General features: G+C 40.3%; 2 protein-coding genes across 2 annotated transcripts in view; both read left to right on the plus strand.

Annotated features, from left to right (window-relative positions):
* Positions 1-12,410, plus strand: part of LOC112144307 (tripartite motif-containing protein 16-like) — a gene marked incomplete in the record, with an annotated part of 1,074,856 nt that overhangs the window by 232,375 nt on the left and 830,071 nt on the right.
* Positions 1-12,410, plus strand: part of myo10 (myosin X) — a 105,555-nt gene that overhangs the window by 49,270 nt on the left and 43,875 nt on the right. Inside the window, exon 4 of the mRNA XM_024268646.2 lies at positions 9,685-9,872. Coding sequence (XP_024124414.1) covers positions 9,685-9,872 — 188 coding nt within the window. The remainder of the gene's footprint in view (positions 1-9,684; positions 9,873-12,410) is intronic.

Raw genomic sequence — 12,410 nt, forward strand, 5'->3', positions numbered from 1 at the left:
AACAGAGAAGAAACATCTCAATCACCTTCACCACAGACCCTAGTTATAATAAGACTCTGATAGAAGTGACTCCCCCACTTCCACATAGTATTCTCAGAACTCTCGCATGATTCAATACTCATCTCAATCCATGGTCCACGAATTGATACATAAAAGATTGAACTAACTTCAGAAACAAAACAATACGATCTTATTCTCTAACTTAGATGGATACTATGTAGATATTTATTATTCATTTGGGATTTTTAACTATAAATGAAAATGTCCTTTTAAAGACATTTAAAGACATGTCACTTTTAGACTGTTAAGTTATTTCTAGTTAAGGGGGTCGTATTAATGTATTCAGGGATTGTTCGAAAAAAAGGGTTTTCATGTGTTTAGTGCACTCGTCCCTTGCTGTGGTTCACCTTCAGCTGATTGTCACATGTAGATTAAAATGTATAGATAGTAGAGAGCACAACAGACAGAGAAACTGACAAAGTTTGCCAAAAAATGATCGATTTAATATCTTTTTACCAACATAATCTTGTTCGTATTTGTGGTTTTTAACCAATCCTGCTGTTACTCCAAGTGCTTGATTGATTTTTTTTCTTTTTTTTTTCTTTTTTTTAATAAGGGAGGAGTTTATGATCCAGCAGTCAAAAAGAGATCTTTTGTAGCAATAGAAGAGGTGTCACTCATGCACACCTCAGATGTTGGCACATATGGTGAAACAGTCCAACCCAGAACCAGCTGCTAGTTTTAAACCAGAATGGCTGGATTGCTGTTTGGTAGAGTAAACCAGAATGGAGAGAGAAATGTTGACAGATTGTAGGACTGTTAATGAAATAAAGACTTCTCTTTGTGGTACAAAAAATGTGAATGAAGAAGTCCATAGTCTTTGGCGGCTGGGTTCTGGGTTGATGATGTCTTTCATGTTGGTGGTATAAGCTCGGACCATAGATGAATAAACACTGATGGTGGTTGAGATCCAGTCCATGACAAACCATTGATTAGTGGAGAACGGGGGGAAGTTGGCCGGCAAAACCGTATAGAATGTAGAGAGATGCACATCAATGAATTCAAAAGCAAAAATATGATTGTGATTGTTTGAGAAAACAATAGAGGGGAATCTAACTATTGGTTTATAGTGAAGGTATAATTGATCCGTGGCATGTAGAGTTACCTACCTTTGTGGTTCAAAACATCTGTGCTGCTGGTTTGTGTCTTTCTACTCTCAGATGTTGAAGATTCTTCCAGGTATCTGGACTCATCATCTTCATTTCTTCAAACCTTTCGTCCCTTATCTTAGTCGCTTGATCAGTCTACTCTACTCAGTCTACTACTCAGTTTTTGCTGAGATATTGCGACTTTCTCTTTTCTCTTTTGTCTGGTGTTAGCGCCTCTGCTCATAAACTCAGCTGTGGACACTCTGAATCTAAGATTTTTTTCCTGGTTTGCCGTTGCAACGCAGCGGTTTTGGAACAAAACCACTGACACAGATTCTTGTAGATACTCTCAGATCAAAAAGCAGCTTGTGGAAAACGAATTTACATTTTGGGTTTTGGACAAAGCTGCCTTTTAGCTCAGAGTTTCTGATTACTGTCAGATGTACAGCAGCCGTTTTCAGCAGCTCTCTTTGTTTCTTCACAGACCTCATCTTGATGTCACTTCCTGTAAATACTTTCACTTTTTCTATAAGAAATGGGTAAAAAACTACTAAACAAGTGGTACATGTGGGGCTTTTAGCAATTCCTAGCATTCTTTATTTTCTAAGTGGGCCTGGCAAAGCCTCTATGTCCATCTGGTGGTGGTTCAGCAATTGTCAGGAAGACAGATTTGTCAGGAATCTGGTGGACAGATTGCTTCAAGCTCATTTGATAAGACTTTAAATTGGAGGCTCTTATCATTTTTCAGCTGTCGTTGGGTCTGTTTTGTATTTGATCTTTAAAGTGAACTGGGCATCAACTTAAAGAAAAAATGTACTCTTTAAAAAGCATTTATATTGTAGACATTGGTCAGAATGGTGACCAATGGTAGAAATTTTCATTCCTTCATCTTTTTTGGTTTGCTTTCATACATGGTGCTATCAGAGGAGAAAACTAAGTAGACCATCATGCAGTTCCAACAGCTGCTCATTTCAGGTAACCTAAAGCCTTGTTGCCACTGAGCGGTCCAGTCTGGTCTGGCACTGTAAGGAGTGGTATGGTAAATTTCAGTTAATTCTGGCGAGCGTTTCCATTAAGTTAGGCGGTTGTTTTCACGGCGCATGCGTGGTGTAGACCGCTGGCATAGAGCGCTATTTCACCCTGTATCCCACCGTCACCAAGGATGGCAAGGAAGTTTTGCAGTTCCACCGCAGGCATTTTCAATATAGACTCGTGACCAAACGAGTATAGAAGAAACCACAAAAACCTCAATGCTTACTAAATGTAGGAAACATTAGCTTAAATGAGTGCTATATTGGCGCTGTCTAATGTCATCATCACTTTCTGCTAATCAATGGGTGGCTATAGCGGCTCGCCCCCAACTGTTCCATTCCACTTTTCAATGGACCTACAACCGATGGAGGCCCTCAAGAGGTATGGTTCTGTACTGTTTAATGGGTCCATTTCGCAATGGAAACGCTTAAAATACCGTACTGGACAGCTCAGTGGAAATGAGGCTTAAATGAACTCTGGTCTCAATGGAAGAAAAAGCATGAGGAACAAAAGTGGCTACTTGGACTAGCTAAGTATTTGGACTGTAGAAAGTCCATTTGCATTCACAATGAAGTGAAGGACACTAGTGTTCACATAAGTAAACAGAGAGCCTCGTTCTCATGAGGACCAGAGTCTTCTTGTTTAGTCCAAACCAGAGTTCAGCTTTCACGCCTTATCAAACCTAAAGAACCATCAGAGGAGAGCAGCTTTGGGTCAGACCAAGACAAACATATCTGTGTGACCACGCTCACTGTCTTAACATGGCAATCACAAACAGACTGATGGTCTTAAGGATAGAACAAGAAAATGATCATGTTGCTGCAGTACAAAACATATGTCTCCTCACAAACTGTCTTAAGAGTGCTTTCATACTAACTCAACTGTCATATCAGGAACCAATACTTGAATGGACTTGTAACTCCGTTATCCAAGTTTAGGAACACTTCTTATGGCCTTTTTTAGACCGATGTGACCTTTTGTACTTCTCCAAATCTCAAGATGAATTCCAGTATTTGCATGAACTTTTTTGCTCCACAATCTATCAAAGTCTACAACCTTGAATTGTTCAGGTCATGTGCATGCCCCGTACATGTTTACACATTTTTCACCTGCAGACAGCCCGTATCCGCCCATAAGGGTAGTTGTGACTAAGAATTTAAACAGTTTTCACTTTCATACTTGATCTGTAAAGTATCTTATTGCGCTTATTGTGCGGTGAAGCGTTCAGTTTGCCAACGATGGCGTCCAAACCGCCTCATGTTACAACACCGGAGGGCATCAGAGTTAGTAGGGTGAACATCCTCCTCTCACGTCTGCAGGGATATTAAAACCAAACACCAGACTGAGCTCACTTTAATCACAATCTACAACAAATGTGCAGGAATTTATTGCTGCTGCATATACCCCCCCACACCCTCCTTTACATTTCCTGCCGTCAGTCAGTCAGGTTAAGTCGGCTCTTTTCTTCTACTGCCGTTGTGCTTTTTCTCCATCTGGTCTTCATTTCCCTCGCGGTGCGATTTTCTGGCAGAGATTTTCTCCCCCGGCTCTGCAGTTCCACCATCAGCAGCGGCTGACGCCTTTCTGTAAACACTCGCTTCCACGAATCGGGAAGCCAACATTTGACGGTGTCAGCTTATTCCCTGCTGTGTAGAAGGAGGACCTCCATCCAGAGGTTTCTTTACCCAAACCTGTTTTATCATTGTTGCTTGAACCCAATACGATGCAGAGATTGATCCAGAGGTAACATTAACCCTTTAACACCTGAGGCGTCGCCAGCAACCCTTAAATACAAAATCTTTAACATATTGTAACTTTTCAATCATTAACACGCCGGTTAAGAAGTTACAGAAAATCAAAGAACATAAACATTGGTGTCAAAGGGTTAAAGCTGCTAGTGGCGTTGTATGGACCACAGGAACTACTCTCACTGCCCATTTTTTACCCATCCTCGCCAGCTGAATGACTGCTACACACCCCTCCCCATGTAACAAATTCATGAAAAATATGTTTTCTTCAAAATGGCGGCTTTTCTGTTGGTTTTATCACCATAGCAACCATTTTATTTTTTGGTTGTCTTGGACTGACGAACAAGTCTTTGTAATTCTTAGAAGGATTGGCAAAAGTACGTTTTGGCATTTCCTTAGCAACAGAGGTTTTTTGTTAATCACACCTACTTTTATTATATGTATATGTCATGCAGTTTTATTCAGCTTTAGCCAACGATTTATTAAATTTTTACAATATTTCAGTGAATAGTGTGCAAACAACTAGGAAAATACACTTTTGCAAACTCACCACGTCAACGCAATTAAAAATGAACAACTTCTAGAGCGGGAATGCATAGACTTTTTCGCTGAAAGAGCCAAACTCTAAATGGGGACCGATCCGCGGGCCAAATACAATATTTTTTGTAAGTCATGAAATAAAGGAGAAAATAAAGAATATGGTTTAACGTCCATTAACGTAACACACATTAGTAAGAAAAAAAAAAAAAGTAACATTATAGAGTTTTGGAACACCATAGAGAACCAATGGGAAACAGGTAAGTGGTTTTTACTAAACCGCAGCTATGACTTGGTGGGCCAAAAGATGACATTTGGGGGCCCCACTTTGGGCGCCCATGTTCTAAAGGAATGTTTTTTTCTATGAAGCTTTAACACACAATATTCGAGAAGTTAGAAGGTGATAGATTAAGTAATTAGAATTGTTTCTTTTTTCTCTTTTTTAAATTTACCTTTAAGGTCAGCGGTCAAGATTACTTTGTTCTGATTGTAGGTTTTACCTGGTGCGTGTGAAATTTTGTGAAAGATTATTCGAACAAAGGTTTTCCTTTCCTGCATAGTGCGAAAATGTGAAAATCACCACATTTCCCACTTTACCACAACATGGCCACCAAATCGTAGATTCTGCGGCCATCCAATAATAATTTCAAAGCTTTTCATGAAACTATTCGTTTTAGTTACATTAGTGGACTTTTTTTTTTTTCGAGCCCTATAAGAAATTTCAATTCCATTTGTTTTTTGACGGTTTTTCCCGCTGTGATGTCATGATTTTTGTGGGAGTGATTTACTATGCCCATAATTCACTTTCACCTGGTGTGTGCAAATTATAGTGAGTTTTTGAATATGTAGCAGGGGCAAAATATTTACACTAAGGTGCAGTCAGATAGAAAAATCGCGAAAACAGTCTTGTTCTTGCAGTCCGCCAAACCTGTGGAAGCCTGCACACCGCAGAGGAATCGTGCTCGCCGGTCAGGTGACCCTGAATCAGGATCGTTTTAAGTGTTTGTGTGAGAATTTGAACCTTCTGCCACAGAAACCATGTAAGAGACAAAAACAGCTCTTTGAGTTTTCTCTGTTTCACTGGATAATCTCCAGGAGGATTGTGGTGAGGCGTCTCACACACCCCTCAGGCTGAAAAGCTCCTGAATAAAGCGGGTATTTCGTTACTTATGTCACCTCTGTGGCATGATCGGCTGCATTTTGATCAGGTGTGGGGTTGTTTTGTGGAGGTGGGGTGAGAGGCGAGATTTAGCTCTCAGCCGACCGAAAGAGTCCTCCAAAGTACAACATTATCCTGAGGAATTTTCCCATGCAAAGAATTTCTGCAGCTCCGTCCGCACTCGTGTTGACTTTCCTGATGATGCTTTTCATGATGGCCCAGAGCATTCTGGGAAATGCTGATAAGTTCTCTCTTTCATTTGTCACGAGGCTGAGGGCCATGTGAAAGGATGGTGGAAGTGCCGCAGGAGAAGCGGTCAGTGTTGAGTTTCATGCAAAGCAATAGTGTTTGGTGACTGGAGATGAAATCTGGAGATCACACAGACCAAACTTATTAAGTTTTATTTTTATTAAATCTAATACTGCGCATATGTCTTTTTTTTCCACTTAAAATTGCCGCCTCTTCTCCCCGCCTGAGTTCAAGCTGGTCATAAATGAATATTATCACTTTAAATCCTTATAAAAGTGTCCCACAGTCCCTGTTTGTCTTGTAAACAATGTCACCTTAATTGCTATTCCTGTGTCTGCTCCTATGCTGTCCAATCCTTCAGTAAATCTGTGGAACAGTAAAATATTTAAAAATAGACGGTCAGAATCCAGTCAGGGTCATCATTTCTTTCCATTTAGATCCAAATTTAGGGATAACAGCTTTTTTTAAACTTTTAATTTAAAATTGTGAGCAATTTTTTTTGCCAGCTAGGAAGCAGCAACGTGTTGCAATTCCTCAAAAGACCACTAGAGGCAGGTTGCAAAAGGGGACAATGGATTTTAGCTCCAAATTAGTTGCTGTGATTTTGTTAGAGCTTTAATGTGTCTTCCTACAGGGCGTTCACACAACCATGATTTGCATGTCAAATTCATTACATCCATGTCTTTGATTGGCAGGTAGGTAGACATATGGGTTGGCTCAATAAACTCTCACTTCACTTTGCCCTGCAAATGCCTTGTTTTTTAAAAATTGTGTAGGTGGGCGGAGTCAGTGCCTGACAGTGTCTCCGCCTGACTTCAGGGTTGATTTTAGTGGTACAGAATTCCTCATAAGAAGTGGTCATGGATTATCCATCAAGTGCTCATAGGTCTGTGGTCAAGATTAGCTCAATGGATGCACTATATACATATAAACTCTGAGAAACAGTGTTTTTTTTCCCCAAAAATGTAATATTTTAAGGCTTTAAAGCTCCTCACTACACACTTTATACACTCTTCTCAAACAGACATGAACATTTTGTTTAAATCCTTACAGTTCATACAAAAACAAGTCCAGTACTTGAGTGTGTCAAGCAAGCTAAACCCATTCTGTACAAGAGAAGCGACACGGTGGAGACTGATTGCTAAATAGACTTCACCCAATCAGGATGCAGAACACAATGGGCTAACAAAAATAAAATAAACTAAAGCATGTAAAATTCCATTTACATAAATCCTCAGAACAACAAGACCATGAAAGGTGAACTGCGTTATAACAAGGGGAGACTTTAGTGAATAATTCTTGTTCTAATAGTTGCCCCCTTTTGGGTGTATAAATAAACAACAGGAAGCTAACCAATCACAGCTCTCTGTGGCAGTGAGGTGCACGTTTGAACTTTGTGGCTCCACTCTGAACTACTTCAAGGCTTAAATCATCCACTCAAAAATGTAAAAAAGCTTCTGTTGTTTTAAGCTAGACTTTACTAATGATAAAAGTAGCGGGTAAGTGTAAAAAAGAGTTTACACCCTGAACTCGATACGTGACCCTTGTGTTTCTATCATTATCTGCTCAGAGGGATTTGTGTAATTGGCATGAAAAATGCAGCAGCTTCTGTCTTCAGTTTGGAAAAAATGTTTCCATTTGTTTTTTTTTTTTGTCTTCATGGACTGTTTTCCCCAAAACAAAGTGGCGCTCTTTGCAGGAAAAACCCCTGAATTAGCAGTGCGATCTCCCAGCTCCGCGCATCGTCATGCAAACTCACTTAATCGTTGCTATTACGGCTGTAATTTGAGTTCTTTGAACATGGTTTCTGCTTAGACACGACACAGAATTCCAGACAGGAACGTTCGCCCTATTTTTTTGTTTCCCCACATCCAGTTAAATTGTTCTCCATGAAAGTGAGTCTCCTGCTTTTAATATATATGCTTGTTTTAGCAAGACTTGACTTGGAAGCTCTGCTCCAATTTAATAAAGTTGAAAACCAGTTTGACTAACTGTGTTAGAGCTAATGAAATGATAATAAACGGGGGAAAAAACGGTCGAGTATATTCAAACAGAAAAATACAGAGAAGTGTATGTTTTCATGGGTCAGCGGGGCCCGTGTGGGATTAGCAGGATCACAGAGTCGATTGGTTTTGACCACAGAAAACAGACGCTCTGCAGACCAGAATGTCCCACCCGCTCTCCCCTTTTAATGCATCTCTTCTCCTGCTTGAGGCAGCGGCCTAATGTGCAGTTATGGGAACAGTGTGCACAGCTCTAACAAGATTTTCACTTTCAGTCCAAGGTGCACAGACAAAAACAAAAATCCCAATTTATAAAGAATTCAATTTAAGGAGAAAAAAACATCTAGGTTTGTGGTTGTTGAGGCCCTTTTAGAACATGGCTGAAGCTCAATATTGAATAAAACTGGATCTGCAAGGTTTTTTTTTGCTTAGTTTTTGGAAAATGTTTTGTTTTTTTTAATGCTCTATTAAACTTTGCTACGTATCATTCCTGATTTTATCCTGAAGAAATGACTGCAAATAATGTTTATCTGCAGACTAACCAACTTCCTCAAGTCCAGCCTGGAACTCTTTAGTTCAAATTATAATCATCCGCAGTCATACTTGCAGTTTATAGTAATTATATGTGGCTGTGTGGCTCCGTTCTTAGGACCTCCATGGAGAACAGCTACAGCGTTACAAAACAAAGTAACAGACACAACGTGGAGGAGGGCGGAAAGGGCTGGGGTGGGACTGGGCATCAGGGTAACACATGAATCTCTGAAGCTGTAAGCTCTCGCCTCTGCCTGTAATCACACCCAACACAGCACAACAGTCACAACAATCAATTAGTGTCAGACTTGGATTGTGGCTACAGTTGTTTTAAAGGCAGTGGCTGCAATCGTGTTGATAGTGCTATGAGTTTTTTTCATGTTTTGGGCTGAATAAAATGTGTAGTGAGTCTTGTGTTTCTGTGATGAAAAATTATTTTTTATTTCCATAGCAACCAAATTTTGAAGTCATTTTTGTAATATTGTTTAAATAATCCCTACGACGGCTTCATAGGTAATATTCTTGTCCACCCTACATCAAACTGCATAGAACCATACAAAACAAACTCCTCCATGATGCATTTTATTTGAGCATCTCAGCATTGTAAGAAAAGAATGGTTGCTAAGGAAAGTTGTAAAATTGAACTTGCCTATAGGAACATGCAAACATACAGATTCCCTCCCCTCCTTGTCCAGTGTGAACACCATGTGCTAAAAGCGCATTTTAGCACATTGAGAACATAGCATCAGATGATCTCCCAGTTTTTCATGACCTTGGTTTTCATGTGAAGTGGTCACCTTTCACCTGTATAACCAGAAACAAACAAAGTGATGATGAGTGTTTCCTTCAGCAGCCGTTCTGAGGCTCAAATGCTGATGTGCTCCCTTCTTTCCCCCTGAGTATTAATGCATGAGTCACTGAAGAGCAGCCAAGAGGCCTTTTGGCTTCGCAAACTTTCTTCTTCAGCAGTTTGGTTTGTTTTACTTTGAAGGCAGAAGTCTGAAGCTGGTTTTAACAAGAAGCTGCTGCTGAGCGTTCTCGCAAGGTTATATGAAACTGGTAAAGAGCTGATATGCCATAAAGAAAACGGTTTTATGCTCCTCGGTTTTGCCTTAACTATTGGATTCTCTTTAGAGCATTTGGCTCTTCTCTACCTCTGTTTTCTATTTGGCAGCAAATATCTTTTTTTATGATTGCATTTATATACAACGATGAGAAAAGACGCATGTACCTACAGTTATTTAAATATGTTGTTTATCGTCTGTCCCGCTCTGTAGACGTACATCGGCTCCATCCTGGCAGCAGTGAACCCGTACCAGCTGCTGCCCGGTCTGTACGACCGACAGGCCATGGAGATGTACAGCCGCCACCACCTTGGCGAGATCACCCCACACATCTTTGCCATCGCCAACGAATGCTACCGCTCGCTGTGGAAGAGGCTACAGAACCAATGCATCCTGATCAGGTGTGTTTTATGTGCTTCCTCTTTATCTAGAAAGAAAACTGTATTTTTAATGTCATTTAAGTGGCAGCAAACAAGACTGATAACATTTGACTTTGACCTTTTCTTCTTCATTACGCCATAAATTCCTATTTTGGATATTTGGTCCTCTGCTTTCAGGGGTCACAGTTAGCCTTCGACCATATCTGTCCCTTTGAATAAACCTCTGTGGTCTTTATCCACACTTTGATCCAACTCTTTGATCAAGTTTCAAGTCTCCTGGTTTCTTTGGCTGCACCTCTGACAATCTCTATACTCGCACAGAATCTCTAATCTGTCTCCATCCTCTGTCCGCTGAGTTCCTCCCTCACATCCTTCCTCTTTGCTTTTAGCCAAGACAACTTTTCAAAGTCTGCCTTCAAGCCATTGTTTCATCTGACTTTCAAAACTGTTATAGCTCCGAAAATGATAATATTCAGCCTCCCAGTTTAGCAAAGGCCGGAAACAGGAGACATTCTTGTGTTTTTGTGTGGGACAACTGCCGGTTTGTGGTCGTCGAGGTATCCTGAATACGTGCCTGCCTTACATTGTTTATGTGTGGTCAGAAGTATTGTTCTCACAAAGAAAGTATCCGCTGAGGAAGCTTAATCATGTAGCAACTGTGGTGTCTCCTACACGAGACACGTATTTGTGTTAAGAAGTATGTGTTTACACAATGTTGCTTATCTTTCTATGGTAGCCACGGTACAATAACCACATACTCTGAAGCTTGCTCTGCAGAGATCGACTCCCTGGTTTCTGTCAGAGGATAAGGTTTACTGAACTGTTGAGAAGTTTGATAAATCCTATTTATATTGATTATTCATTGACCAATAGGAATTGGCCACCTGAACATTTTCAAAAATTAGCACACAAAGCTTGAAAAAACACTTTTTCAAAAGTTAATGAGTATCCTGACACAATGCTGCCATGGCTACACTGCTAATTTAGGGGTTGGTGCCGAAAACCACTTTAAAGTTACAGAAGAAACCTTTATTATCCAAAATACGGTGCTTCCAATTAAACTACCCCTTAAGTGTTAGTCATAACTCCTTAACCTGTAAGGAGCAAGCATGTGGCCCGCACAGACAACGGGTCGCAGCAAGAACTAACGTTAGTAATGTTTACATGAAAAATGCATGCTCTCTGTGAGCAGGCTGACTGTTATATATAAGGAAATTAGACTATCGGAGTGTAGTTTGTGTGGGAATCCTACAGGTATCCTATAGTCACTTGGATATCACGCCATGTATGCCCATTTGCGCGGTCAATAAGAGGCCCAGTACACGCACACAACTAACAACTAGAGTGTAGCACAAGGGGACGGTATGACATAACTAGATGTTCAGCTGTTTCATCAGCCAAAACTAAACATTACAGGGAGAAGATTAGTGGAAGTGACCGTGGGGTTATGGTGACTTACATGCATTTGTTTAACTAGTGCGCAGACGAAGAAAATTGAAAGGTTCAAAAAAATTACCAAAATGAGAGCTAATAAACATAAATAATTAGATGCAAACATTTATTCACTATGTGGCGACTAACTCTCTAACTTTTACTTGCGGGGAGAAAACGCTTGTTACTGGAGAGTGTCAATTTCCAACCCTTCAAAATAAAAGTCCATCGTGATAGATTAATTTCTCAATTGAGAAAAAGTTCTATCGCAATATCTATTGTTATCATTTTATCGCCCAGCCCTACCTGTACGTCATAAGTGTGTGCAACTTACAGCAGCCGTCTAAATACTTTCCAAAACATGTACCACATGGAGACCAATCGTATGTTCCATTTTCAACTACCCTCAAGGGAACTGCAAGATACACCTGTACTGCCCTTAAGATGCAGCCATTCCTGTCTGTGACCCTCCACGGACCGTACTAACCAAAAACCTCCAGAGCCCGGGTCAACAGGTCAACCTCATATGGGTTTATGTGACTAAGACTTCTGGCTCTGTCCATCTGTCTGTGATTTATGTAATGTTGTGGCCCCATAGACTGGTTCCTAAGAAATATATAAAACGGACTTGAATGTACAGACAGAAAAATGTGTTTATGCATTCTTCCATCTGAAATATGAAAGTGATGATACGGTTGCCATGGTCATAATGATCGCACAGAGACTGCTACTTTAAACCAAAGTGTGACTTCCCATGCTGCTCTGCTCCTTTTTGTAGTGTGCTGATGATCACTCAGGGATCAGGCTTTTATAACACTTCTCCGACTGGTTTGGGCCTTTTTATTGACACTAGGGATAACGACACCCACACGCCCCCTTTAAACCCACTTTATGGGGAGGAAAACCCCCGCTCCCTGGCTCTCCTTTTTACATCCACTGGGTTGCCTAATTCCCTAAATTGTTATTTTATACCTGTAAATGTTGAGCAGATGAAATCATGTTTTTTTTAAATTGAGGCCAAACAATTACAAGCATTCTCAAAGTTGAACTTTGAATAATCTGATTGTTTTAATGATATTTTCAAAAACCTTTAAGGAGTCTCTAAGAATGACCATAAAAAGTGGCGTG

This window comes from Oryzias melastigma, linkage group LG17, assembly GCF_002922805.2.
Source record: "Oryzias melastigma strain HK-1 linkage group LG17, ASM292280v2, whole genome shotgun sequence".
In the NCBI taxonomy this organism is placed as follows: Eukaryota; Metazoa; Chordata; class Actinopteri; order Beloniformes; family Adrianichthyidae; genus Oryzias; species Oryzias melastigma.